This window comes from Piliocolobus tephrosceles, chromosome 5 (genome assembly GCF_002776525.5).
Source record: "Piliocolobus tephrosceles isolate RC106 chromosome 5, ASM277652v3, whole genome shotgun sequence".
In the NCBI taxonomy this organism is placed as follows: Eukaryota; Metazoa; Chordata; class Mammalia; order Primates; family Cercopithecidae; genus Piliocolobus; species Piliocolobus tephrosceles.
The window spans coordinates 72,945,870-72,973,366 of record NC_045438.1 but is presented as its reverse complement, the minus strand read 5'-3'; the positions used below and the strand labels follow the sequence as shown (position 1 = coordinate 72,973,366).

Below are 27,497 nucleotides of genomic sequence, written 5' to 3'. Positions count from 1 at the left end.
TAATTTTATAGTGGCAGAAAACATATACACTAATGAGATTCCACACCAATTTTTATTTATATTTTGGGGCCTGAAACAAATCTTATAATCACCTCTTTCAAATTACATTTTATTCCCTTAATGGTGTGGTTTACCCCCAGTCCACAAAAACAATTATGACTAACACACTAGAAATATTTTTTTAATAGAACCTCTTAAAGAAGACATTTTCATTAACCAATCCAGACCAAGGATTGTCTCAAAAATTTAATCTGTTAATTTTCTGGTGGTATTATTTTAGAAAATATTTCATAACCAAATTATACATCTAACTTTTATGTAAGTTTTCGCATTCACATCCTAAATCATGAAAACCCTACCTTATAAAACCTTACCACTCAAGGTAAATACTATATCACATGTCAAGAAAATAATGAATTCTCTAAATCTGGCACTAAAAGTCTGAAAAACCCAAATATCAAATTATAATACTGATTTATGTACTAATAATCACAAATGTCATGACGGCTTTAAAAAAAACTACAGATTTAACTGATAAGCTTGCAAATTATGGCAGAGTAAATAAAACTGTCAAATACTACTTTTGGCTCTAGTTCATATCTTGCCCAAAAATGTGCATATCATAGCCAACAGACTTTTTCTGTAGAATTTTATTTTGAAAATAATATTTCACTTCAAGATTGATCTAAAAAACATTTTAAGATATGAAAATGTTATACAACTTATCTATTACAAATTAATCAGATAATTCTGTAATTAGGTACACTGTGTTAGCTTGCCTACATAAAAAATATTGCACATTTTCCTTTATTTTGTCTCCAGATGTGATTGATGTCTAGACTATATAGAATTCCAAACTATTTTAAAGTTATTCTGTGAAATGTCATCTTTATAAATATCAGAACTAAATGCACTGTAAACAGCCATTTTGGTAAACATGCATTTATTCACAGTTGATTTATTTCCTTTAGATAAATGTATAACTGCTCAAAATTATATAATAACCTATGTAGAGGTACAAGAGCACACTATACAAATCTATTTCTATCTTCATGTTGAGGAAACACTGATCTTGGCAAAAATCTGGCATGATTTTTAGAATTAACTATTGCTGGTAAGAAGGCATACTTTAAAACTTTTCTGTGGCCTGCACCTGTTTTCTTTTAAAATTAAAATGTAAAAGCATTTGTTTTCAGAGATTTATCACTGAATAAGTGATTACATAAAAAAAAAAAAGGACCCTGAAAGCAACTGAGTTAAAATGCTTTGAGAGCCCCATTCTACTCGTAAGTTATCAATGCCTTAAACTGTTAGACCACTCACTAATCATAATTTTAAGAAACGGACAAAATCAGACAATTTTAATGTCATGAAATTGACACAAACCTGCATAATACAGCATTCCTCCATTAATTTGAGGTTTAAATATATACTTTAAAAATATAAATAAATATATTGAATCATGAGTCTTACTTCTATAACCCCAAAAAGTGTTTCAAAATGCTTCTAAAACAGAAGTGACTATAGAATATAGTTCCAGACTTGACTATTAGTGTCAAACACAATCGTTCCTTACAAATAACTCTACTGGTGCACTGGCTTGATTGATTCCAGCAATTTCATTTTACAGGAGTGAACCACACGTTATACACACAGAGAATATATTATTTGAAAATCCCCAAAATAGGAAGAAAAGTTTAGAAAGTTGTCAAATACTTCCAAATGAAAAGTAAAGGTCTATTTCTAGCCCTCTTTCATAGCCTTAAAGTTGGAATCTGACAAAAGTCCATGGGTACAATTTACAAACTTTGACAAACTATTAAGTAAAAACCATTTTCTTTGGGGGAGGTGAGAGAAGGTACCTTTAAAACCTGTTATACAAAATTCCAGCTGCCTTTTGATAAAAGTACGTTCCTTAGATTAAAACCATAAAATTAAGGTGCAAGAGTTTAACAAAAATGAACTAAAGAGCTTTATTGACATCACAGTACATTCAAGAATAATTTTAAGAACATTACAGCTGAAAGAGAATGGCATGTTTATAGTCTTATTATGCACTATATTTTTTGAAAAAAATGTAATACAAAGAAATCCTATTAAGTAACTTGGAGCAGCACTGGAAAAAGTACACCTATTTACAGATTAAAAAAAAAAAAAAAAAGATTCTGGTTTCACCTACACAGCCACAATGTGCCTCTATAATGAGACAAGCCCTTAAAACTCATGGAATTTTTTTAAACAACATCATGGCATTCTTGCCACATCATTCCTCAGCGTTTACGACGGGGAGGGGTTGTTGATCTGAAAAAAAAAGGGAAAAGACAAAATTTAAAAATAAAAATGTATTTTAAACTAAAAATCTGCAATTTTAAATAAATAATATTATATAGGATTTCTAACATTTAAGACTATGATTATTTATCAAGTACCAAACTGAGTTTATTAAAGAGAGAGAGAAAGGACACTTTCAACTTTGAATAAATTCAGTCAAATTTTTTAAAAAATCAGACAAAATACTTTAAAAAGTATACTACCTTGATCGGGACTTAGACTTGTGTTTGCGGCTTGCCTTCTTACCAGACCTTTGAGATTTCTCCATGGATCGCGATCGACTATGTTTAGGCTTCTTAGCCTTCTTTTCTTTGCTACTTCCTGGAGACTCAGAACTGCTCCTTCCACTAGAATCAGAGCCTGAATGTTTTTTACTATCTTTGGTAGTACTTTTCTTACTATCTTGTCTAGAATCATGTCTTATGATTTTAACAGATATAGAACCACTCCTAGAGAAAGTTCTTTCACTTTCTCGTTTCCTTTTTAATCTATCATCCTGACTACTGAACTTAAAATCTTTTTCTTCCCTTTTTTGTTTCTCTTTTCTTTTATCCTGTTCACGTTCCCTTTCTTTGTCTTTCTTTTTCCTATCTTTATCTATACTTCGACTCCTCTCCTTTTTCCTCTCTTGTTCTTTAGCCTCACCTTTATGCTTATGACTGTTCCCACTAAGATTTCCACGTTGATCATCAATTTTACGCCTATCTCGACTCCTACTGCGACTGGCACGATTGGTTCGTCTATCCCTTGAGCGACTTCTACTTCTACGTCTCTCTCGGGAAGGACTCCGATTTCGTCGTCTTTCTCTTTCAATGCTATTTCTATTAGATCTCCTTCTATCTCTAATCTTCACCCTAGCCCTATTGCTCTCTATTTTAATTCTGCGAGAGTAGCTTCTACTCCTGCTACGTCTAGCTTTGATTGTTGGAGATCTACTCCTACTGTGTCTCTTTTTCCTTTTAGGAGAAGAAGACCGAGAAGAAGTACGACTACTACCTGAGCTAGAACTGTATGAAGAGCTAGAGACAGTACTACTAGTACTACTAGTTCTGCTATTGCTACTGGAACTACCACTACTAGAACTTCCCGACCTACTCCTTCCTTGTTTTTCTTTTTCTTTATGCTCTTTTTTTGGTTCTAAAACTGATGTGGTTTCATTTGGAGTTCTCTTCTTTTCATTAACCACATCACCGTCTGCTTCTCTTGCTTCTAGTAGTGATAAACTATTTTGCTCTTTATGGATAAATTCATTCATCTCTTTTGTAACCCTTTCTGTCTGTTGCTTTTCTTCTGAAACAGAAAAAGACAAAAACACTAAGAAAACGTGAATGTAAAATTCTCATACTACCAAATGTCAAGCTACCAGACTGCAACAACAGAACACCACTTTCAATAGAATTATAATGCAAGCCATATAAGTAATTCAAAATTTTTTAGTAACCACATTAAAAAAGTAAAAAGAAACAGGTAAAATAACCTAATATACCAAAAATATTATCATTTTAACACATAATAAATTTTTAAAAATTCTGTTTTCTTTTTCAAGTAAAGCTTTTGAAATCTAGCATGTAATTTATACCTACAGCACATGCCTAGCCACATTTCAAGTCCTCTATAGCTTGTAGTTAGTTAAGTTACCCTCCTGGACAGTGTAGCAAAATACAGTATCAAGACATAGAGGTGCGTGTGAGGCAAGTAGGAAAAGACTTCCCTTTTGTCCAACTAAAGCAAAATTTTAAAGGTAGGTAAGTGGTTTATAGGGAAGTCTTAGCTGTTAACTCTTAATTACCTTTCTTAGATTTTTCAAAGAAGAAATTCTAAGTAAATTTTCCCTTTTGTTATTCCTATTATGTAAAGTATCTTAAGTAAAAAACTTCTAGGTTCTCTATTATCCTTATATATCCTAGCTACAAATTACTTTTCAATAGTCTTACAAATATATTTCTCCCATTTCAAAAGTAATCTTTTTCATTTCAAGAATTTTAACAAGAAATAAAAATATCCTAAATAGCTTGGCTTATAGCCACTGCAATGAATGGCTCCTAAAACAACCAAACAAAACTTGTGACTTTAGTTTCAGTTATATCACGTTATTTATAATATAGCCTTTATTTTATCCTTTGATATTTTTAGGTTGGTTAAAAAATAAAAAGAAATACAAAATTGGACCAAAATTAAGTCTAAAAGGTATACTACACCTTCCATCTGTTTATCATGTAATAGCTGCTGTTCTTTTTCTTTTCTCCAAAAAGCTTCCTGTTTTTGCCGGATTCGATGCCGTAATTCTTCATCATCAGTGTCAGATGACTCAGAGCCTCTGTCACTCCTCTCATCTTCGCTGTCTCCTGATCCATAACCACCCAGTCCACCTGTGTGCATAAAGCTCAGTCTATCATATGAAAAAAATTATACTATGCACTAAAAACTTTTCAAGGTCTGAGAAGAAAGCTCATTTCTTTTTTCATTGCCTTTTCCCAGAAGAATATGCTTATTCGGGGTGGGGAGAAGTATACATTCAATGCTTAAGGAGTTCACAGAACCTTCAGGCAAAGGTTACTTAATATCTTATTCTTTCTGGACTATTTCACATCTTTCTCAATGTAAAGGAATCATAATGGGTTTGCTGTACTGTCCATACTAACCAACAAAACTACTTAACAGGGCAGTAACAAAGCCACACTAAAGCTTAATCATGACCCTGAAAGTATTTCTAAAACTAACTTTTATTGTTCAAAGTTTAGAAATCCCTAGAGCTAAGCAATTCTTCCCTGAAAAAATTAGAATACTATAATCTCCCTGGTACAGAAATATTATGGTGCTGATACTACTCCCCACCCTGAAATGATATAAATAACCATAACAAAAACCACATGGGCATTTGGTTCTACCCACTTCTCTGCGTCCTCACAAAAATTAATTTGAAATGAAGATGTGGAAAAGGCAAATTCAGGCTTTTACAGCCTTGATAATATACCATGCAAATAGTAAATTATGAACACATCACTACTATTTTACTATAAGATAAACCCTTTCCTCTATATTAAAACTTGACTTGCCACAATACAATCTATGTAAGTTATTAAAAGCATTAGTGGATAGGTTCCTCCCTAAGGCATGTATGCAATAATTCTGAAAGTGAGCTTAGATATTATCATGGCTAAATTATGAATTATCAAGTACAAACTATAGGTGTTCACATATAATTATATATATATAAAATGCATATATTGGAGCAATAAGGAAATCTTCCAATATAACTTGCCCCAATAAACTATGAATTAACCATCACATTTATAAATTTCTCACTGTGAATGCGTCAGTCAAAAAAATAGGCAAACCTTTTTAGACAGGATGACATAACCCTAAGACCTAGGTTTTTATAAACTGAGTAGGACTAATACAGTTTCAAAACAGAACACGTAGAGAGACAATGTATGTGTGATTTTTCCCTTTAGGCCCTTTCACAAATATGGAAAACACTTACCGAGTCCAGTGAGGGAAGCCAGTGCACTGGACTGTGCCAGCTGTTTTGCAGGAGCTTTGTATCACATCAACAACAGGAACAACATGTTAACACAAATAGCCACGATTTCATAGTCATGAGTCTATGGTATTGTTAAATCTACTACTATTGCTGCTTTTTGGGGAGAGAAGAAACATTAAAAACATAACATTCATTTTAAACCAGTATCATGTCTGGCTTTGAAATTATAACTCTGATGTGAGCTGAAATTGGTTTATAATGAGAAAAAATGTTGACAAGTATATCTGTATGTCTAGTTCTGAGATTATGATATGTAACTTAATTTTTGTTTTCAATAAATTTTTAAGGTGTTACTAAAATATAGGGGTAGGGAATCACTTGCTTCTGTAAGAGATAACTGGTAAACTAAAAACTGAAGGTTGATAATTCAAAATTCATTAGTCAAAATAAACTGTATCAGAAGTCATACAATGCCATGTTATCTATAAAAAAAATCAAGGATAAACTGAACATCAGGAATTTTCCATAATACATTTTAGAGGACAACAGCATGACTGCTAATTTGTACTCATGTAGGTCAGATAAAACAAAAATATTTGTATAGCTCTAATATGGTGTCTACAAATCTAATCTTTAAGAGTTAAAACATGCAAGAGAATATTCAAATATCTGGTAGAAATCCAACAAGGACAACAAAAAAAGTCCAAAATAGTCATCAGAACCAAAATACCCCAGGAAAAGCAAAATCAAAAACACCAAAATATACCTTTCGTTGCTTTGCGGTGTGCATCTTTGGCTACGTAATAAATTTCTTCATCTGTGACATCCAGTAGAATTTCTGTCAGAAGCATTTTTGTCAGCAACATCTAAAAAAGAGCATTTTATACAGTATTTCTAATGATTATAACTACTAATAGTGTGACATCTTCAAAAATATTAAAATACAAAGTCATTTTTTTTTTTTTCAGACAGTCTCACTCTGTTGCCCAGGCTGGATCATAGTGGCGTGATATCGGCTCACTGCAACCCCCACCTCCTGGGTTCAAGCGATTCTCTTGCCTCAGTCTCCCAAGTGGCTGGAACTACAGGTGTGCACCACCACACCCAGCTAATTTTTGTATTTTCAGTAGAGATAGGGTTTCACCATGTTGGCCAGGCTGGTCTTAAACTCCTGATCTCAAGTGATCTGCCTGCCTTGGCCTCCCAAAGTGCTGGGATTACAGGTGTGAGCCACCATGCCTAGCCAAAGCCAATTTATAAAATATTTTTAGACATCAGAGCAGCCATTCCAAGGAATAAAGTATCTTGAACCTTTTTCTGTTAACATCAAAACTTCAAAAAAATTCTAGCCTGGGTGCAATGGCTAACGCCTGTAATCCCAGCACTTTGGGAGGCTGAGGTGGGCAGATCACCTGGGGTCAGGTGTTTGAGACCAGCCTGAACAACATGGCGAAACCCTGTCTCTACTAAAAAAATACAAAAAATTAGCCGGGCATGGTGGTGGGCACTTGTAATCCCAACTACTTGGGAGGCTGAGGCAGGAGAACAGCTTGAACCCAGGAAGCAGAGGTTGCAGTTTGCCGAGATCCCACCATTGCACTCCAGCCTGGGCAACAGAGCGAGACTCCGTCTCCAAAAGAAAAAAAAAAAATTCCAAAATCATATGGATCAAAGAAAAAAATATTATGAATGTATCTGTATAGTAGAGACACTGAATTCAAAACACTTTTTTCTTTTTTTCTGAGACAGGGTCTCACTCTGTCGCCCAGGATGGAATACAGTGGCACCACCTCAGCTCACTGCAACCTCCACTTCCCAGGCTCAAACAATCCTCCACCACCTCCTGAGTTGCTGGGACTACAGGTGCTCCTCACTATGCCTGGCTAATTTTTTGTAGAGACAAGGTCTCACTATAGTGCCCAGGTTAGTCTTGAACTCCTAGACCCAAGCAATCCCCCTGCCTTGACCCCCCATGAAGTACTAGGACTACCCCAGCCAAAATCAACACATTTAAAAAAGTCCCTATTAATGAAAGTTTCTATAATTGTTTTAAGTTAAAAGGAGCATCTCTTCAATTAATAATACTAGTCAGCAGTTATAGTTTCTATTTTTTCCTCTAATATTGTCTCCAAAAAAAATTGCAAACAAAATAAATCCGTGTACATAGTTAGAACTTTAACAATCTACCATTTGATACTCTTTCTCCTCTTCAGTCATCTCAGGGTCACTATGATCTTCTTGAGGAACTGGGGATGGACTTCTGGTGACTTTCCCACTACTTGCAGCCTCAACATTTTCAGTGTCTTCTTCTTCCTCATCACTATCCTATAAAAAATAATAGTATGGTACTCCAAATTCATGTGTATAATGTAAAATCCTTATCTTACATACAGAAAATCTTCAACCCCAAACTAAAAAGCCTATAAAACAGAAATATGAGAGAAATTGCTATTTAAATTACATTTATTACAGATTTCATTTGATAATTTAAAAAGTATAACCTGGGAAAAACGTAAGATTACAAGATGGCTTAGGAAAATAAATTATTTTTTCAATTTTCTTTTTCCCTTGGTCAATTTTAAACTTATTTTATAAATACCCAGAAAAACATAATGCCCAGAGACTGATTTAATTATTATCTATTACATATAAAGGGCCTGAGAGGCTTACAGAACTTTGGATAAATGGACCATAGACATATTATTCAGTATAACTTTTACAGCTATATATTTAAGCTATTTACCTAAAGTTGCACGATTTAAAATGAAAAATCTCTAATCACATTTTTCAGGGCCAAGATCTCAACTGGCCCTGAAACTCAGTAAAACTTGCTTCTTTTTAGCTCCATAATGAAAAGATAAAAACGAGGTCTACTTCAGATTAAACAAATGCCAGCAGTTTGTCTCCTGTCTTAAACGGTTTCAAGATCCAGATAGCATGTGACTCTTTCTTTTGTCAGAGAAGTGTCCCCTAGTCACTTTTAATAATCCTAATAGGTAAAAGACAAGATGACCACCTAAATACTACTGTGGAAAGACTACCTGAACCAGGGGAAAAATATATGTAACACAATCCCACAGGCATTTGGGAGGAAAGAGAAAGGGTAATTTCCAAACAAATTTTTGATGCTTAAAAAAAATTTGGAACACCACTATTTCATGTAAGGATTTTTTTAAAAAAAGAGTGGGCAGAGTGCCTCACGTCTATAATCCCAGCACTTTGGGGGGCCGAGGTGGGAGAAACACTTGAAGCCAGGAGTTCAAGACCAGTCCGGGCAACATGGTGAAACCCCATCTCTACAAAAAATACAAAAATTAGGTGGCAGTGGTGGTATGCACCTCTAGTCCTAGCTATGCACTTGGAAGGCTGAGCTGAGAGGACTGATTGAGTACAGGAGTTCAAGGCTACAGTGAGCTATGATTGTGCAACTGCACTCCAGCCTGGGCAACAGAGTGAGACCCTGATCCCCCAACTGCCTAAAAAGACAAAAAAAAAAAAAAAAAAAAAAAAGAGTAAGCTTCAACAGTGTTTTTCTGTTGTTTCTTATTTTTGTTATTTAACATCTAGAATAGAAACACAGATTTGGTATATGTCTTTTGGGAAAAATAAAAGTAATTTATGGAATTTAAGCAAAACTAATGCCTGCCAAAATCTAGTTATTCTGCTCTTCTTGAGACTTACTTCTAAACCACAAAATGGCCGTGGAAGACAGACCAATTTTCTGAGTTGCATACTGGCCAGTGCTGTGGCTATCGTACCTGCTGAATAAAAAAGTTCCTAAACCACTCAAGCCATCTAACTGATGAAGACTTAAAGACTTTAAAATGCTGTTATACTTCCAGTGCTCATGTCAAAAACAATAAAAATTATTACATCCTCTGGTATATGTTTAAATGTTCAAAAGAGGGAGATTATATTTCTCTATTACTATTTTAAGGTAGATTTGTTTTATAATCTACCACTAGGGAGTCACCTGTACCATCATGAACAAATACAGATTGTTTATCAAGATCTAGCCAGCTCTCTGGAATGAAATGTTTATAAACTTGTTTCCCATTTTCTCCTTACTGTATCTTCAGTAACACATATATAAAAACATAATCTTCAATACACTTAATGAACGTAATCTTAGGAACATCACTTTAATACTTTCCTATAGACTAAAATATCTATTTCAGTAAAGTTTTCACACAAACAAGATTATCACATGGCATTTCCTGTTGGGGATTCTACTTACAAATTTACTTCTCTGAGGTAAACGAGGGCCATCCCCTCCTTCAGCATCTTCTGTGGCCTTTTTTTCTTTTTTGGACAATTGTGAACGTTGTTGTTCCATTCTTTCTTTCTCCAATTTCTTCTGCTTTTCACGTTCCATTTTTTCAAGGCCTTCACGAATCCAAGCTGGAAGAGTCCTGCGTTTTACTGCGTCTGTTTCACATGGGAATATACACAAGTCAATTAAGTAAAATATTTCTACAAACTTGTGAGTAAATTTAAAAAATATCCCATTAAATATCAGATTTTCTTAAATGCCATCACTTTTAATAACAGTAGGGAACACTGCTCTAGTGCTTACAATCTGCCAGGACACAATGAAAGCATGTTAAACCATCATCTAATTTAATCCTTACAAAAAGCCCTCAGAGATCACTACTATTACTCGACTTATTTCCACAGGTGAGGAAACCGAGACTTGAAAAAATTAAGTGATTTGCTAGTAAGTTAAAAAAGTATAAAGTTAGACTCTTTCTAAAATGTAAAAAATAAAGATTTATTAATAAATGCTCCTGTTCATTAAATACTGAATGATTTAGAACTTTCCAGATATAAAGTGGCATAAATATGTATTTGTCACTTGAAATAGGCTGGCTCTAAAATGTTATTTAAAAATTGAAATTTTCTGCCAAAACACTTAGGGGAAGTGAAATAAGCAGAGGAAAATTAATCTGACAGCAGTGCATCAGATGAACTGAGAGTGGACAGAGACTGAACAACTAGGTTTAAAAGGTCTGAGAAGGGCTCATATATCTGCATAATGTACTGAAATGCCCACACTGAAGAAAATACCAAAATGATATGGCTAGCATAAATTTACACTTCATCACAAAATCTGGAATTTAATGTAAAGATTTAAAGAAAATTATTTAAACCTTTTAATATTTTAGACCAGTATCATTTTTGTGAATTTAAGTTTTATGACCATAAAAAATAAAGTGTCAATTCCTAACACATCAGAGATACTCGAACAATTTTAATAAAACAAGACATCCCTTTTATAAAATGATAAAAAAAAGTCATGCCAATTGTGGTCCACTAAACTAATTAAATAGCTACCAATTTGTGGAGGCTCCTGCTTCACAGGAAGTGCAATAGGTGAACGCTGCCGATCCCTGAATGATGATGGCCTTTCTCTTCGATTCTGGGGAGGTGCTGGAGGTCCTGGAGGTCCTGGTTGCCAATAAGGAGGATGAAATCCACCTTGCGGTGGACCAAAAGCAGCCCCATGCTGAAAGAGTATTGCAGTTTATTTTTTCTTCAAATTAATACAATATACTCTCTGGGACACACGTGTGTTATGAACTGGGACAGTAGAAATCCATGTGTGCAGCACATCCAAGAATTCCATGGCTCTAATATCCACCGATACTTCTATAGTCCCAAGAACCTAGGCTTACTTTTCTTAAGATTTTCCGGCTATGTAAATGCAAAGAGGCTTCTAAAAGCCACCTGATAAGCTACTTTGAAGAAGTATATGAAATTTTTCATTCCAAATCCATTTACAAGCTAATCCTACCAACACTAAGACATCAAATAGATACTAATTTTTCTTTACCTAGACATTTTTGTCAATTTCAACACCCTACTTACAGTGAACAAAAAGTGAACTAAACAATTTAAGCTGTTTCTATAATCTTGCAGATATATTCATTTATAAGCAAAGATAGAAGTTACTGAATCATTAAATATTTTCTGCAATTTTGCTATTTTCAGAGGCTTTTCTAGGCCAACTGCCAATACAGCTCTTTGTCTTGTTTACATGGGATCTACCACACAAAAGTAGGGTAAGCAGATGTTCCCTGCCATTACATTTCTTCAAACAAGATAAAAACTGTTTTATCTGTATACCAAGTATACAACAAGTATCTGAATATTTATTAATGAGAGGATTACCATCTCAAGGTGAATATTATATGTCCATTATCAAATCTACCTTAGAATTCACAAAATAATGATTTTTCTTTCAAAATTTTAAATTATGATAGCAGTTTATAAGTTAATAATTGCAGTCAGTTACTTCAAAATGACAACTAGCACTATAATTTTAAGGGTAGAACCTGGCAGAGGGAATAAAGTAAATAAAGCCCAGCATATGACACTATTCCCCACAGAGTTCTATGTCCCTAGGAATGAATTAGATGCTACAGAAGAAATTATATACAATTCCATTAACATGTCATGTCAGAATGGAAAAAAAAAATGACACTAGAAAAACAGTCATAATTCTACATAGCACAAGGAATTACACTTAGGAAAATGATCTATGTTGATGTGTTTTATTCATGTCTTAACCATAAGCTATATTCAATTAGTGTGCATTCTCTAGTCTTTAACATTTAAATATACCATTTTGAAATATAAATTAGAAAACAAAACATATAGCTATTGCACTTACACATTTTTAATTTTTTCAAAAATTTTCCCTAATGATCTTTTATACCATTTTCCTAATGAAGTAAAACAAAATCAGAAAACAAATTCTAATTATTTTAATACTCAAAAATTGATAACTTTTCTGAGACAGAATGTGCTTATTTATACAAGTCTGAAAAGTGAAACACGTATCTTAGGTATTCTTGATGAGACACTTCCAAAGAATGGATTACGTGCACATCTACAATATTAAAGCAACAAAATATCTTTCACCTGATAGTCAAACTGGTTCACTGGCCCCACTGCAAAATTATCGGGTGGTCCACCAAAGTTGTGATTGTTCTGGTTAAATATATGCCTGTTGTCAGGGGCAAATTCCCCACTGTCCTGACTGTTGCTGTCTTCAGAAGGAGGAACAATGTCCATTGGGCCTGGTGTTGGTGGCATCCATGGCTGATCTGGAGGGGGGTGTGGGGGTTGCTGATGCATTCCCCATTCTATTTAAGATTTAGGCATAAAAACATTCAACAGGGGGTTATAACAAAATCAACACAAAATTTTAAGATCTCAAGAAAGATTTTTCAGTAAACATACAGATTTAGAAAACAACTTATGACTTCTTGGTCAAATTCCTTTTGTCTTAAAAATAAGCAATAAACTAAACTGTCATATGTAATTCAAAATGAGGTAATTCCACTCTAATTCACACCCTAACCAAATGCCCAACGTTATTTTTAACAAATGTACCAAAATCCAAAGCACTATTTTTGTTGAATTTTTATATTTTTGTTTAGTAACAACACCACAAAAATAATACCTTGAGGTTTTATATAATTTCTTTCTTAGACGAACACATTTATCCTCACAACATCCCTGTGAGGTAGGGAGAAATCAGGTATTATTTTTGCCAATTTCGGTAGGGAAAATTGAGGCACACAGAGGTAAACCACTTGCCCAGGGTCACAAAGTAGAGTAAAACTAAGGGGTAGGGATGCCAGGGAGAGTCATTTGGGAACTTAAACGTAGGAACTAAAACATTTTCAAATGTGGGGAAATTTCATTTTCAAGAAAGCTAGAAATGAACTACCTCCAAGTATCAAAGATTAAAATATTTATGTTTTTAAAAGTAATCTGAATTCTCGTATTTTTCATTTTAAATGAGAGACTCATTCTGTCACCCACACTGGAGTGCAGTGGCGTGATCACAGCTCACTGCAGTCTCAATCTCCTAGGCTCAAGCAATCCTCCCACCTCAGCCTCCTGAGTAGCTGGGACTACAGGCACGCGCCTCTATGCCTGGCTAATTGTTAAGTTTTTTTTTTTTTTTTTTGTAGAGACAGGGCCTTGCTATGTTGGCCAGGCTGGTCTCAACTGAGGTCTCCATTCTTATTAGGAGAAACAAAAAGTATTAATAGGGAAAGGAGGTTATGACTTCACCATTAGCATACCCAAATGTGAGGCTAATTCCTCCATAGTTTCAAGTGACTATTAAAAAAGAATAACACAAGCCATGGAAGACTGAATTAGCATCAAGAAATCTACATCATACTGTGAAATAAAACAAACAAAAAAGTAAAACACACAAAAACTTATGAAAGATCACTATCTGAAAAAAAAAAAAGGGAAGAAAAAGGTAGGCGGATGGTCGGGGCAGAGTATATTTGACAGACTAATTTGTCACACAGTGACACAATTTTTCTTTAATTAGAGGCTAGACATGTTTTACTCTGCCAGTGCTGCTTCTGAAAAGGCCAGAGGTTGCAATAGAGAGACAAAGAATGCTCTCTTCCCTAGATGCCAAGTGAGGTTTCCAGAGTGTTCCCAGCCCCTGTCAGCCTAGGAATGAAGAACCAAGAAATGAATCAAACTGAGTGCCGCAATGCTAGCAGAATGAGTACAGAATAATTTTAACCACAAAATGTCAAAGTCAATTCAAATTGAAAACCGCCTATTTTTTAAGAAGCATTAATTTCAGGAAGTCACACTACTAAGCAAATTAAAAAATTTAATAATAATCTTCATTTTGTTTTTTAAAAGTCCTAAAATTGTGAAAACATAAACAACAAACCTGGTTGCTGCCACATTCTGTTGAAGTTTGAATCCCCTTGGAAATTCCCATGATTGTTTGGACCAGATTCCATTGTAGACATATCTTGTCCATTTGGCATCATTCCTGGTGGTTGTTCTACCATGCTTTGTTGTCCTGAAGCTTCTCTTTGGGCAATCCAAGCTTGGGCCAATGCAGCCCAGTCAATCTGGCCTAACATAAATTAACATTGAATTCAACATTCAGAATGTAGGAGCTAAAAGAATAGTGCCTCTATGTAAAACAAGCATCTCAATTATTTCTTAGATCTTAAATATTTCAGACAGAGAGGGTATGAGGAAAATTAGAAAAAAATTTTTTAAATGAGAGATCTTAAATATTAAAGCATACTGTGTCTGAAAGGGTGCTTAACAAATAACCCATATTCAGCCTAAAAAATAATATACCTATTTAACACTTTCAGAAAAGAACTCCACAAGAACACTCTTAACCCATTTCTAATATTAATTCATATAATATTTATCCCCTGTATCTTACTTTACTGAGTTTTTAAATGTCATCACCTTTACAAAAAAAAAATCACCACAAAAATAATCAAATGCTATCATTTCTTTCTTCAACATATCCTATTTATCTTTCCAGGCCTGCATTCGAGCCTATAGGCCTTGGATGAGTGCAGCTACCTAACTCTGTTTTTCCTTATGGTTGCCCTTCTTTAAGTAAGGCTCCCTTCTCTAGCCAAAACATGACTAGTGTAGTCTGGTTACAACTTCTTAGCCAATCTTTACTCAAAGTTCATTTCCCCACTATCTTGAAGACTCTCTTCTCAAGATATATTTTTTCAATTTTTAAATTTTTACCTATCTATCTATCCACCCATCTATCTATCCATCCATGATCCATCCATCCATCCATGTAGAGTCCGGGTTATGAGCCTGGCTAATTTTTGAATTTCTGGTAGCGACGGGGTTTCATCATGTTGCCCAGGCTGGCCTCAAACTCCTGAGCTCAAGCAATTTGCCCACCTCAGCTTCCCAAAGTGCTAGGATTACAGGCATGAACCACCGCACCTGACCTCTCTTCCAAAGTATCCATATTTAACATTTCAAGACCTTTTTAATACTTTTTATTTTGCAAATCCACTCAAAAATGCATTAAGATCTAATATTAATAAAGTAAACAAAGTAGAATAAGATATGTTTTTCTATATCTTACTTTAATGAAGATTAAATAGGTATTCTCTTACAGTTTGAAACACTGGCATAACCCCTATGGGGTTACATATGGCAATGTGCATCTGAAATTACCATGACTTAGCAAACCTATCTCTTTTCATAAGAAAATAATTGGACAAGTGAATAACGATATGTACACAAGATTACGCTAATTGTTTTAAAAAGTGAAAAAGCTACAAATAATAAAACATCCAAAAGTGGCTTTGTTAAATTATGGTACAATCCTACAACAGAATGATACACGGCTACTGAAAAAAGAAATAGCATCAGATTAACCCAGCGAGGGCACAGCAATGTAACTGGTCTTATGGATGAAACAAAATTGGCCACTAGTTAATAACTGTTAAAGTAATAAATGGGGGGCTCCCTATACTCTTCTACTTTTGTATGTGTGCCTGAAATAATCCATAGCAAAAAAATTTTAAAATGATATAGCATACCATCCAGTTCAATATGATATACAACTTTAAGAGTCAGAATTCACATAAGTGTGTTCTTCATAACCAACCTATTTTAGGCTTTTCTCTTTCTTTAGAAAAACAAGGACTAAATCAGTTTAAAAAATGTAAAATCTTCAAAAAGCTTTCTATCTTTTGAGAGTCTTCCAAAGGGAAGTCCATTTCCTGCTATATAAGCTATGGCAAGGCTATTTATGAGAACATTAAATTCTGACTATAAAATGGTCCAATACACCAATCTTAATTCCATATCCCTTAACCCTATCATATGTCTTCTACCCATTTCCACATATCCAACCCCACCCTTTCAAATTCAATTGGTTTCCTTACTTGGATCCTGTTGGTGCTGGAATGACTGCATCCATTGTTGCTGGTTCAAGGGCCACTGCTGCCAAGGCTGTCCTCCTTGATCCCACATCCCTTCTTTTAAAATATACTTGATTTTCTATCTTCAATAAATTAAACATAGTTTAAAAACTATAGTGAGTTATTTAATCTTAAAACTTCACATCAGAAATTATTTTATGATGATACATTTATTTCATTAGAGGTCTAAAATTGCCAATAGCTTGCCAGAGGCCAACTAGAATTTTTAGGGTACCAAACAAGAGGTAGAAAATTTTACGTTAATGCTGGTCTCAGAATTTGGTGGCAAGCATAACAATGAATTTAGCTCAAAAAAGACTTAAAAAAAAAAAAAAACTCTATTTTTTGTACAATATAAATTTCTGGACAATTATTTTGAAGATTGTAGGAAAAAAAGTGATTTCACTTCTCCCCAATCAAGATTCCTTTAAGATAGTAACCAAACAGCTTCAGCTGATGAAGAAAAATTCTTCCTCATAAATAATTACAGCTAATAAAAATGAAAAATGCAGAATATAATTAGAAAACTACCATACTGCCAAAAGTAATAAAATATTAAGTCAGGAAACCTTACAAGAAAAGTTGATGAGAAATCAGAAATTCAAAGGTTGCCAAAATATCACCCCTACAGATTATTAGGTGTCTACTATGCTCGCAGAATCACTAAGAATTCTCATAATAAATATTTAACTGAGTCCAATTGAGCTTTTGGATTTTACTTACAATATAAAGCAATTTTACAGAATAAAGAAATGAGATCAACTGTATAAATCCAGAAAGTAAGACAGCCTCCAAGACTTGGTTTCTTAACATATAAATAGCATGGAAAAGATGGGAGGGAAGGTACTTTATGTTAATAACTATTAAATCTAGGAGATGGTATGGGGGGAATCATCACACTAGCTCAACTTTTCTGTAAGCTAGTCTGAAAACATTCCTAATAAAAGGTTTAAAAGTCTTACAAGTCTAGTATCTTTGTACTTTATCAAATACTGATACACAACCCTGTTCAAGAACCAGTGACTCACACAACCAGGGCATGGTTTCTTCTTTATTTTTGTATCCCAAGGCTTAGCTCATAGCAGGCATTTAATAAATGTTTACTAAATGAATCCTTCTAGACTGATCCTTTCCTGTATGCTAAAAAACAAGATAAAAGCAAGCCTTTGTATTGCAGGATCACAAAAAGTAGGCAAGTTGGATAACAATAAAATAGAGACATTAACTCTAATAGGACAACTGGAGATTACATTTCAGGCCTTTAAAAGTTTCCAACTCCAGTCTTTGCAGCATTCCCAGAATGCCATACAGGTATAGTTCTATCTGCAGCAGATCCTAATCCCTCAAATGAAAAGCACTGTGGATTATGGGTGTATTTCTTTTGTTACCTTGATTTACTTATGAGTCAAATGTACCCGTCTTCAAGTTACACTAATCAATTACAACGGCATTATTAGAATATGGCAAAATAGGCACTAGACAGCACAAATGAGGCCAACAACTGGTTTGGGTATCAGTTCCAAGTTAAATATATTCCTTTTTCTAACCCCTCTTCAGTGTTTCCTTCTTCCTCCCCTTTGTGTCCTCTCCAGTTTCCCAAGTACACCTTTAGAGTCCTTTAAGGCTAAATAGGTTATCAGAGCCCCTGAAAAGTAATTTCACTTACAACTTTAATTAAGAGTTAACATATAAATAATAAATAGGAAACACCAAGAAGACACACCAACTGCTATTTAAACTGACCTCAGAGATTCACCTTCTGTTTAAAACTTAGGTTGATTCACACTACAGCTTCGAAGCATAGCAGCAAGATTATGTATGCCCTAGGGGGAAAAAAAGTAGATATCTGCTTATAGATTATCATGATTTGCATAAAAATAAATTCTAGAGATGCAACATAAGTGTGATCACCTCCAAGTTAGTCACTTTTCCTTGCATTAACTTTATAATGGGGAATTATTTTATCATAATAAAGTTAAGGAAAAGAGATACACCAGAAATGAAGAGGCAAAGCATTTTAACGTCTTTTTTCTTTCCAAGTATCCTTTATTTACTTGAACAATTCCTTCATAATAAAAAACAATGTCAAACAATTTAGAGATTGAGAAAAAATGAACAACAAACATTTGAAATGAAGATCTCATCCACCTGTTATTAACTTAGATGATACAAATAAGGTAATAAAATGTATTAATTTAAATGTTCCTATAGAATACTATGTTTGGAAATTAACATTAGCAAGGAGAGAACAGTTTGTTCCTGAAATGGTTTAGTTTCCTTTTTATTCAATCAACAGCTTTTACAGTTGACAGAAAGACAAACGTATTCATCTTTTTATCTTCAATAAGGTACAAGAAACCATCTTGCACATAGCAGACACTAAATAAACAAGCAGTGTCTAGTTATTACTTTCTGTTTAAAGGCAAATGATGAGGAAGCTGTTAACTTCTACTTATGAAAACCAAAAAGCTTGCTGTGCTTTCCAACGCTTTAACAGCTTATCAGAGTTCAATGCATAATTTTCCTATCTTAAATTGGAAACCCATATAATACAGACATTATCAACAGCTCTATAAAATGCCTACTGAAACTGAAAATGTGCACTTACTAAAACTATTTAAATGATGAAAATGATGTATAATGACTCCCTACCATCATTCCCAATCCATAAATTTACTTTTCCAGAAATTACTCTAAATAAAGGTTGTTCTTACTCTTGTTTAATGGTTGTCATGGACAACTTTTTTAGCTCCCCTTTTAAGTTTTCTGGTCACCACCTGTCACCTAGACTTCAGAGCACAGGCTCTGGTTCTAGATGCCTACTTATATCTGTTTGTTAGTGATGTGAACATGAGTAAGTTATACTCTAGTCCTTGGTTTTCCAATCTGTGAAACAGAAGACCTAAATATCTATACCCCAAAGGATTATTGTGAGGATTAAATAAGAAACACATAAAAACTAAGCATTGGAAGTTTCAATTTGTGGTGATTAGTATCAATACTAGAGCTTTCTCACCATTACTTTTGGTAGCACTCTTCAAGTTAACAACTATTACGGGGTTTTAAAAAAAAGGTGATCGGCCAAGCGCAGTAGCTCACGCATGTAATCCCAGCACTTTGGGAGGCCAAGGTGGGTGGATTAACTGAGGTCAGGTGTTCAGGACCAGCCTAGCCAACATGCTGAAACCTCGTCTCTACTAAAAAACACAAAAATTAGCCAGGCGTGGTGGTGGGTGCCTGTAATCCCAGCTACTTGGGAGGCTGAGACAGGAGAATTGCTTGAATCTGGGAGGCGGAGGTTGCAGTGAGCTGAGATTGTGCCATTGCACTCCAGCCTGGGAAACAAGAGAAACACCATCTCAAAAAACAAGAAGTGTGATCAAGCCAACCCACTTCTGCTCAACTCCATTTCTTCTCCAGAAGCAAATCTAAAACTTACAGAGGTTTCACTTTATCTTTGAAAGAATTCTTTAGTCTAAATTTGTCTTTCTGTTTCATAGGTTGAAGCTTTTATTGTTATAATTATTATTATTATTATTATTTTTGAGAGGGAGTCTTGCTCTGTCACCCAGGCTGGAGTGCAGTGGCATGATCTGGGCTCACTGCAACCTCCACCTCCTGGGTTCAAGCGATTCTCCTGCCTCAGCCTCCTGAGTAGCTGGGATTACAAGTGCCCGCCACCACGCCTGGCTAATTTTTGTATTTTAGTAGAGACGGGGTTTCACTATGTAGGTCAAGCTGGTCTCGAACTTCTGACCTCAAATGATCTGCCCCTCTTGGCCTCCCAAAGTGCTGGGATTATAGGTGTGAACCACTGCACCTGGCTAAAGTTTTTATTTAAAAAAAAAAAAAAAAAGTTTTCCTATGTACAGAGGTTTTAATTTGCATATTTTCAAGAGTTTGATTTGTATCACCTATAATTATTTTTCTGTATGTTTAAAACAACCACTTCTACTTTTGCTATATTTTTAGAAGCTGTTCTTCCCTAAAGTTTTAATGGAAGCTACTATTCAAGTAATACAATGTTTGGGACACTTAGGCTGAGAAAAATAGAAAAAAGATGTGAAACTGGGAAAAGCAGAGCAGAATAAAAAAACAGTAAAGAAGGTGATGGTAAGTTAAGGAAGGTAGAAGTTAAGGGCTGTTTATTAAAGTGCTTTAATTAAGTCTGGAGTTGAGAAACTTGATTTAGTTATAGAGGATGACTACTGGATGAGGGCATAGGTGGAACACCAAATGGTTAGTCTTTTAAAAGACAATTTACCGGCTGGGCACGGTGGCTCACGCCTGTAATCCTAGCACTTCGGGAGGCCGAGGAGGGTAGATTACCTGAGGTCAGGAGTTCAGGACCAGCCTGGCTAACATGGTGAAACCCGTCTCTACTAAAAATACAAAAAAATTAGCTGAGCGTGGTGGCACGGGTCTGTAGTCCCAGCTACTCGGGAGGCTGAGGCAGGAGAATCGTTTGAATTCGGGAGGTGGAAGTAGCAGTGAGCCGAGATCGCACCACTGCACTCCAGCCTGGGGGCCAGAGCAAGACTCCACCCCAGAAAAAAAAAAGAAAGACAATTTGCCATTATGGCATCTTAACAAAACTGTATGTGCACATCCCTCTGACGCAGCAATTCCACTGCAGGGTCCTAAACCATGAATGTGAATATTCATACCATAACTCAAAAATCGGCAGCATATCATGTAACAGTAAACACCTGGTTTCAGTGACATTAAATTACAGGCAAGTTAAATAAGAGTGAACCATACAGTAGATTCCTATTCAGTCATTAAAATGAATAAGGTAGATTTCTACTTCTACATACTGATATGTATTACTGTACAAACTGCATTAAGTGCAAAAAAAGGGACTACAATCTGTCCCTTTTCTACAAAATTTTAATATTAAGTCCAAATTTCGTTTTCATGACCAGAGTTACCTGTTTTGGATAAGATTATCAAAATTTACTCTAAATCCTATAAGAAAATGAGACAGAGGACATTTGCCCAATGTCTCACAGTTGAAGAAGTTTGTGTAATGTTTATTGCCTGTACTAGTCATTATGGACTGTGTTCATTAGCTTCATTTGGTTCTTTGTATCTTTAAAAAATCTGTATTTTTTCTAAGAATATATATTCACAGAATAAAATAATTCAAAGAATACAGAAATATATAAAATAAAGATTAAAATTATCTGATTCCTATTTCCAATTCTTAGAGCTTAGCAGTTTTGAGATGATTTTGTAATTTAGTAATTTTCTATACACAACTGCATTTTTTTTTTTTTTTTTTTCTGAGACGGAGTCTTGCTCTTTCACCCAGGCTGAAGTGCAGTGGCATGATCGCAGCTCACTGCAAGCTCTGCCTCCCGGGCCCACGCCATTCTCCTGCCTCAGCCTCCCGAATAGCTGGGACTACAGGTGCCCGCTACCATGCCCAGCTAATTTTTTGTGTTCAGTGGAGACGGGGTTTCACTGTGTTAGCCAGGATGGTCCTCAAATCTCCTGACTTTGTGATCCGCCCGCCTCGGTCTCCCAAAGTGCTGGGATTACAGGTGTGAGCCACTGCACCCGGCCCATAACTGCATTCTTAAAAAGAAAAGGCCTCAAGCGGCATCATTTTTCATGCATTGGGCAAATGTCCTCTGTCTCATTTTCTTATAGGATTTAGAGTAAATGTTGATAATCTTATCCAAAACAGGTAACTCTGGTCATGAATACAAAACTTGGACTTACGTTAAAATTTTGTAGACAAGGGACAGACTGTAGTAAAGACTTGGTATAAAACTAGGAAATACTTAAACTTTTATATATGTTTCAGCACATAGCACAATGCTTGATAAGGAGTTTCATTAACTATTTTTTAATTAAAGAGTAAGATTACAAGTGATTTTATGGCAAGGATTTAGGAACGCTACTCTTTCTTCCTTCATCTTCACTACTAACAAATCTAACAAACGCAAAACCTAGAAAACAGAAGGAATACACAAGCACAACACACAGTAATCAATGGATACATATTTCAAAATTTCACTATGGTTTAATGAAATAACATAACCTTGTACCATTAAAAATGACATTTACAAGTTGGTTTAAAAGTGATTTGGAAAATGTTGATAATTTAAAGATGGGCATTTGCTACCCTGTTCTTTTCCACTGTTTGAAAGCTTCCATTTAATAAGTTAAAGATGATATACAATACTTTTTTTTTTTTTTTTTTTTTTTGAGGCGGAGTCTTGCTCTGTCGCCGGGACTGGAGTGCAGTGGCCAGATCTCAGCTCACTGCAAGCTCCGCCTCCCGGGTTTACGCCATTCTCCTGCCTCAGCCTCCCGAGTAGCTGAGACTACAGGCGCCCGCCACCTCGCCCAGCTAGTTTTTGTATTTTTAGTAGAGACGGGGTTTCACCGTGTTAGCCAGGATGGTCTCGATCTCCTGACCTGATATACAATACTTTTTATAGAGGGTCTGCATTAAATTTTCATGTTTTTGTCTTGGCTCAAACAAGAATCTTCTTTAGGGGAGAGAAAACATTTTATAATAATTTAAGTTCTCCATAATGTTTTGTCCATATTAAGTGGTTAAATATTTATAATTCGCTGAAATCTTAGCAAGTAAATACATTAATGTTCAACCATGAAAATGACATTCCAATACTGCGACTGTGATTTTATAACATCAAAAATTGATACCAAATGTATTCACTCTCCCTTTAGACTTAATTTTAAAGTTTGTTAGGCTTGAGTTTTCAAGTTCGGAGAAATCCGGTTAGTGATGGGCAAGGCTGCAAGACTTTCCTAAGAGTTATTTCCCTTTATGGAGTAAAGTTAACTGCTGTTTCCTTGGAAAACAAATGGGGTCTGGGAAGAACAGAAAGATGAATAACCAAGGTTTGTATCAGATCATCAAAACCATCACACACTGCTGCAAAAAAAAATCGAGTGATAGCTATCACCAGTGTTATGGAATGAACTGTGCCCTGTCCAAGAGATACACCGAAGTCCTAATTCCTGATACTTGTGAATATGTCCTTATTTGGAAATAGGGTCTTTGCAGATGTATTCAAATTACAATGAGTTCACATTTGATTAGGGGGGATCTTATTAAAAAAGAAACATAGACACTTACAGGGACAATGTAACATGACCAGAGTGGTACAGATTGGAGTAGATGGCTCTAAAAGCCAAGGAACATCAAGGATTGACAAGAACTACCAAAAGCTAGGAAAAGACAAGGATCCCCCACAAAGCCATTAGAGAGCATGGCCCTATGAAAAGCTCAATTTTACACTGTTAGTCTTCAGAACTGTGGAAGAATAAATTTCTGTTGTTTGAAACCAGCCAGTTTGTGGTAATTTGCTATGGTATCCCTAATACAACCAGAAATGGCCATCATCTATTTTAGAACTTCATTGTGTTGCAGTCCTAAAACGACTTGTTTAAATAACAATCACTTATTTATTTTTGAGATAATCTCACCCTGTTGCTCAGGGTGGAATGCAGCAGCGTGATCTCGGCTTATGGCAACCTCCACCTCTCAGGTTCAAGCAATTCTCATGCCTCAGCCTCCCAAGTAGCTGAGACTACAGGTGCATGACACCGTGCCAGAATGTTTGTATTTTTAGTAGGGATGGAGTTTCACCACGTTGCCCAGGCTATCCTCGAACTTCTGGCCTCAATTATCCATCCTCCTCGGCCTCCCAAAGTGCTAGGTCTACAGGCATGAGCCACCCTGCATGGCCAAAGTGACAATCATTAATATTTACAAAAGTCACTCCAAGACTGTGACAGAGATGGATGAGAATTAAAATGTGGTATTTTAAAGTCCTTGAGCATCAACTACAAAATCAAAGAGCTACAGAAACACATCTATCATTTGATGCATAGGATGAAATATTTCTCAAATCAACCACAAAGCTGAGAAGCCAGAAAACAGAACAATTCTCTTCGCCCCTGACATTTCAGTCTCACATATAAGTTGACTGACCTCAAAGTCAAAAAAGAATTTATTTGTTTAATTCAGATTAGGTGGAAATGGCACTGGTAAAGCTTAATCTTATAATCATTTGAAATATGGAAAACAGAATTTTTGCTACTTTATGTGACATGCATTTTAGTATATACTGAAATATTTGCAGCTTGTAGCTCAAAAGACATATTTTTTAAAGTGGAGGCCAAGGATGGCGGCTCATGCCTGTACACCCAGCACTTTGGGAGGCCAAGGTGGGTGGATCACTTGAGGACAGGAGTTCAAGACCAGCCTGGCCAACATGGCGAAACCTCCACTCTACTGAAAATACAAAAATTAGCTGGGCATGGTGGCGCATGCCTGTAGTCCCGGCTACCTAGCAGGCTGAGGCAGGACAATCACTTGAACCCGGGAGGTGGGGGTTGCAGTGAGCCAAGATTGTGCCACCACTGCACTCCAGCCTGAGCAACAGAGTGACACTCTGTCTCAAAAAAAAAAAAAAAAAAAAAATTGCAGAATTGGATAGTTGGTTATAAATAACCTCCTCCCAAATAACAATAATTTAAAAATAAATGTAGAGAGAGCACCCAAAATGACATCCTAGTAGCAATGAGCATACCTAGGCACTAGAACATGGTTTTAATATCGTTCTTCAAAAAAAGGAATCAGGAATCCTTAAATAAATAGCTGATTCTAGGACTGCGACAGGAAATGTAAAAGATGAGTCTGGAGCATGTATACTGCCAGGAAGTAATAAAGTGCTAAAAAAAAAAAAAATTGATAGGAACACATTAAAGGAGAACAGTAGACAACTCAAAGAGCTGCCAACGGCCAAAGCTGGAACAATTTCAGCAGCAAAATAAAGAAGTACTGGATTATAATACAAGTTATGTAATAAACATCCACAGGCCCATAATGATATGATAAAATAAATTAACAAATAAATGGCAGGGAAGAGACAAATCTCCCACAGAGAATTCCAAATAAATTATGTAAATATTCCACCCTAACTGAGGAAGAGCACAACTCTCCATTCAGTAAGCGTGGGCTCTGCAAAGTGACTTCCTTCCAAAGAGAACAGTATAAAAAGGGGTGGGGGAAGTAACTTTACAGTGGAAAATCTAACAAACACTACTCCAGAAGGGTGATTAAGGTCAATAACAATGTGATAAGTCACCTTGATAGTATCTATCCTTGATAGCATGGGCTGAAAAGGGCATCTTACCTCTGTGATCTTCCCCTGCCACAGTCCGTAAAGCCATTTTAATCATGAGAAAAATGTCTGGCAAATTCCAGAAGCAGGGCACCCTACAATGTACCTGACCCATACTCCTCAAAAATGTCAAGGTCACTGTATTAATTTGGTATGCTTGCCATAACAAAGTACCAAAGACTGGGTGGCTTAAGCAACAGAAATTTATTTCCTCACTGTTCTGGAGGCGTATAGTCTAAGACCTATGGGGTTGATTTCATTCTGAGATCTCTCTCCGTGGCTTGTGGATGGTTGTCTTCTCCCCTACGTCTTCACATCGTCATCAATCTGTGTCCTACTCTCTTAAGGACAGCAGTTATTACTATATTGGGCTAAGGTCCACCCTAGTAACCTCACCTTCTTTAAAGACCCTCTCTCCAAATACAGTCACGTTCTGGGATATTGAGGTAGGGATTTCAAGATAAGAATTTTACAGGGGCACAATTCAACCCTTAACAGTCATCAAAAACAAGGAAAGCCTGAGAAACTGTCACAGCCAAGAATATACAGCCTAAGAATATACAACAACTAAATGTAATGTGATATCCTAGCTGGGATCCCAGAACAGAAAAAGGACTTTAGATAAAATGTGAGGAAGTAGGAATAAACTATGGATCTTAGTTAATAATTTATCATTACTGGTTCATTAGTTGCAACAAATGTACCATACTAATATCTATTAATAAGAGAAACTGTGTGTGTAGTGGGGACGTCCTACGTGCTCACCGTAAACAAAAACTGTTCTAAAACATAAAGTCTTTTAGTAAGTTAAAGAAAAAAACCTCTCTAAAGAACATCTTTAAAGAACTGTTTTATTTTCTCTATAAGCCCTCTGACACTTTGCAAAAAAATTCCACAAGTAAAATCTTTAGTAGTCTGGTTTCTGTTGGTTTTGCCCTGCTGCACTCAAATGAGGAATTCCAAGTTTATTTTGTTTTATTTGGGGGCATGAGGAAGTAAAAAGATGTAAAAGATTAATGTTGAATTAAAATATTAAGCTAGAATGTTAATTTAACAACCCACAAACAAATTTGTCTAGTGCTCAATTTGTTCAGATGACGATACCATCCCCCACAGGGTAAAAAACTGAATTATCGGATACTACCTGTTCCTTTATTGAAGCTTAACACATATAATATCCATCATTAGGTAAGAACACGAAAAACACAAACTAAGGAACCGCGCCTGCGTAGTCGGAGCCTCAAAGGGTATAAGCTCCAGGTCGGGAGCCCCCGCCTCCTCCGGCCCCCGAACCCCCTCCCCACAAGGGGGTTCCCACTGCGCACGCGCAGTGTTTAACGGCCGGTCAGGAACCCAACAATTAGTCCCTTCTCGTCCGAGAGGAAACTGTTAGAAGATGGGGTCGTGAGCACTCTCTTTAACAGGGACATTTCCTTTTCAGCGAAAGCACCGCTCTGATTTACCAAGTCTGGCGGACTGCACCGCTTTAAAGGAATGAGGTTCCAGCGGTCGCGCCAAGCAGCGTACGCAGCCTTATTTTAAGTTATGTTACCGTCGCCACAGAAACCAAGAGGGTTGTAATGGTCCGGCAAGTGCCCACGTGTAATTGTTCTCCATCACTTACCCACTCTAGTTCGGGAACACCCTTGTCGCCGCCGTTCCGGTAATACCTCTCCAACGCTTTCGATGCTTCTACTTCTTCGGGAACAAGACAAGATGGCGCCCGATTTGTCTCACCCGGAAGTAAAGAATAAT

General features: G+C 35.9%; 1 protein-coding gene across 5 annotated transcripts; it reads right to left on the bottom strand.

The window, feature by feature from the left end:
• Positions 1–35: 35 nt before the first annotated feature.
• On the bottom strand, positions 36–27,497 carry PNISR (PNN interacting serine and arginine rich protein). 5 transcript variants are annotated; one of them, XM_023205897.2, is made up of 13 exons: positions 27,367–27,497; positions 18,316–18,395; positions 16,537–16,651; positions 14,535–14,726; positions 12,740–12,963; positions 11,150–11,321; positions 10,053–10,243; positions 8,003–8,140; positions 6,582–6,681; positions 5,816–5,869; positions 4,530–4,700; positions 2,535–3,621; positions 36–2,301 (listed from the first exon to the last, which is right to left on the bottom strand). In XM_023205897.2, exons 3-13 carry the CDS (start codon positions 16,622–16,624, stop codon positions 2,271–2,273), a joined length of 2,448 nt encoding a protein of 815 aa, XP_023061665.1. In that variant the 5' UTR covers positions 16,625–16,651; positions 18,316–18,395; positions 27,367–27,497; the 3' UTR covers positions 36–2,270. The 5 variants fall into 5 exon arrangements, with proteins under 5 accessions (XP_023061665.1, XP_023061663.1, XP_023061666.1 ...); XM_023205895.2 differs by having other exon boundaries at positions 16,537–16,655; positions 27,367–27,493; XM_023205898.2 differs by having other exon boundaries at positions 39–2,301; positions 16,537–18,395; positions 27,367–27,493.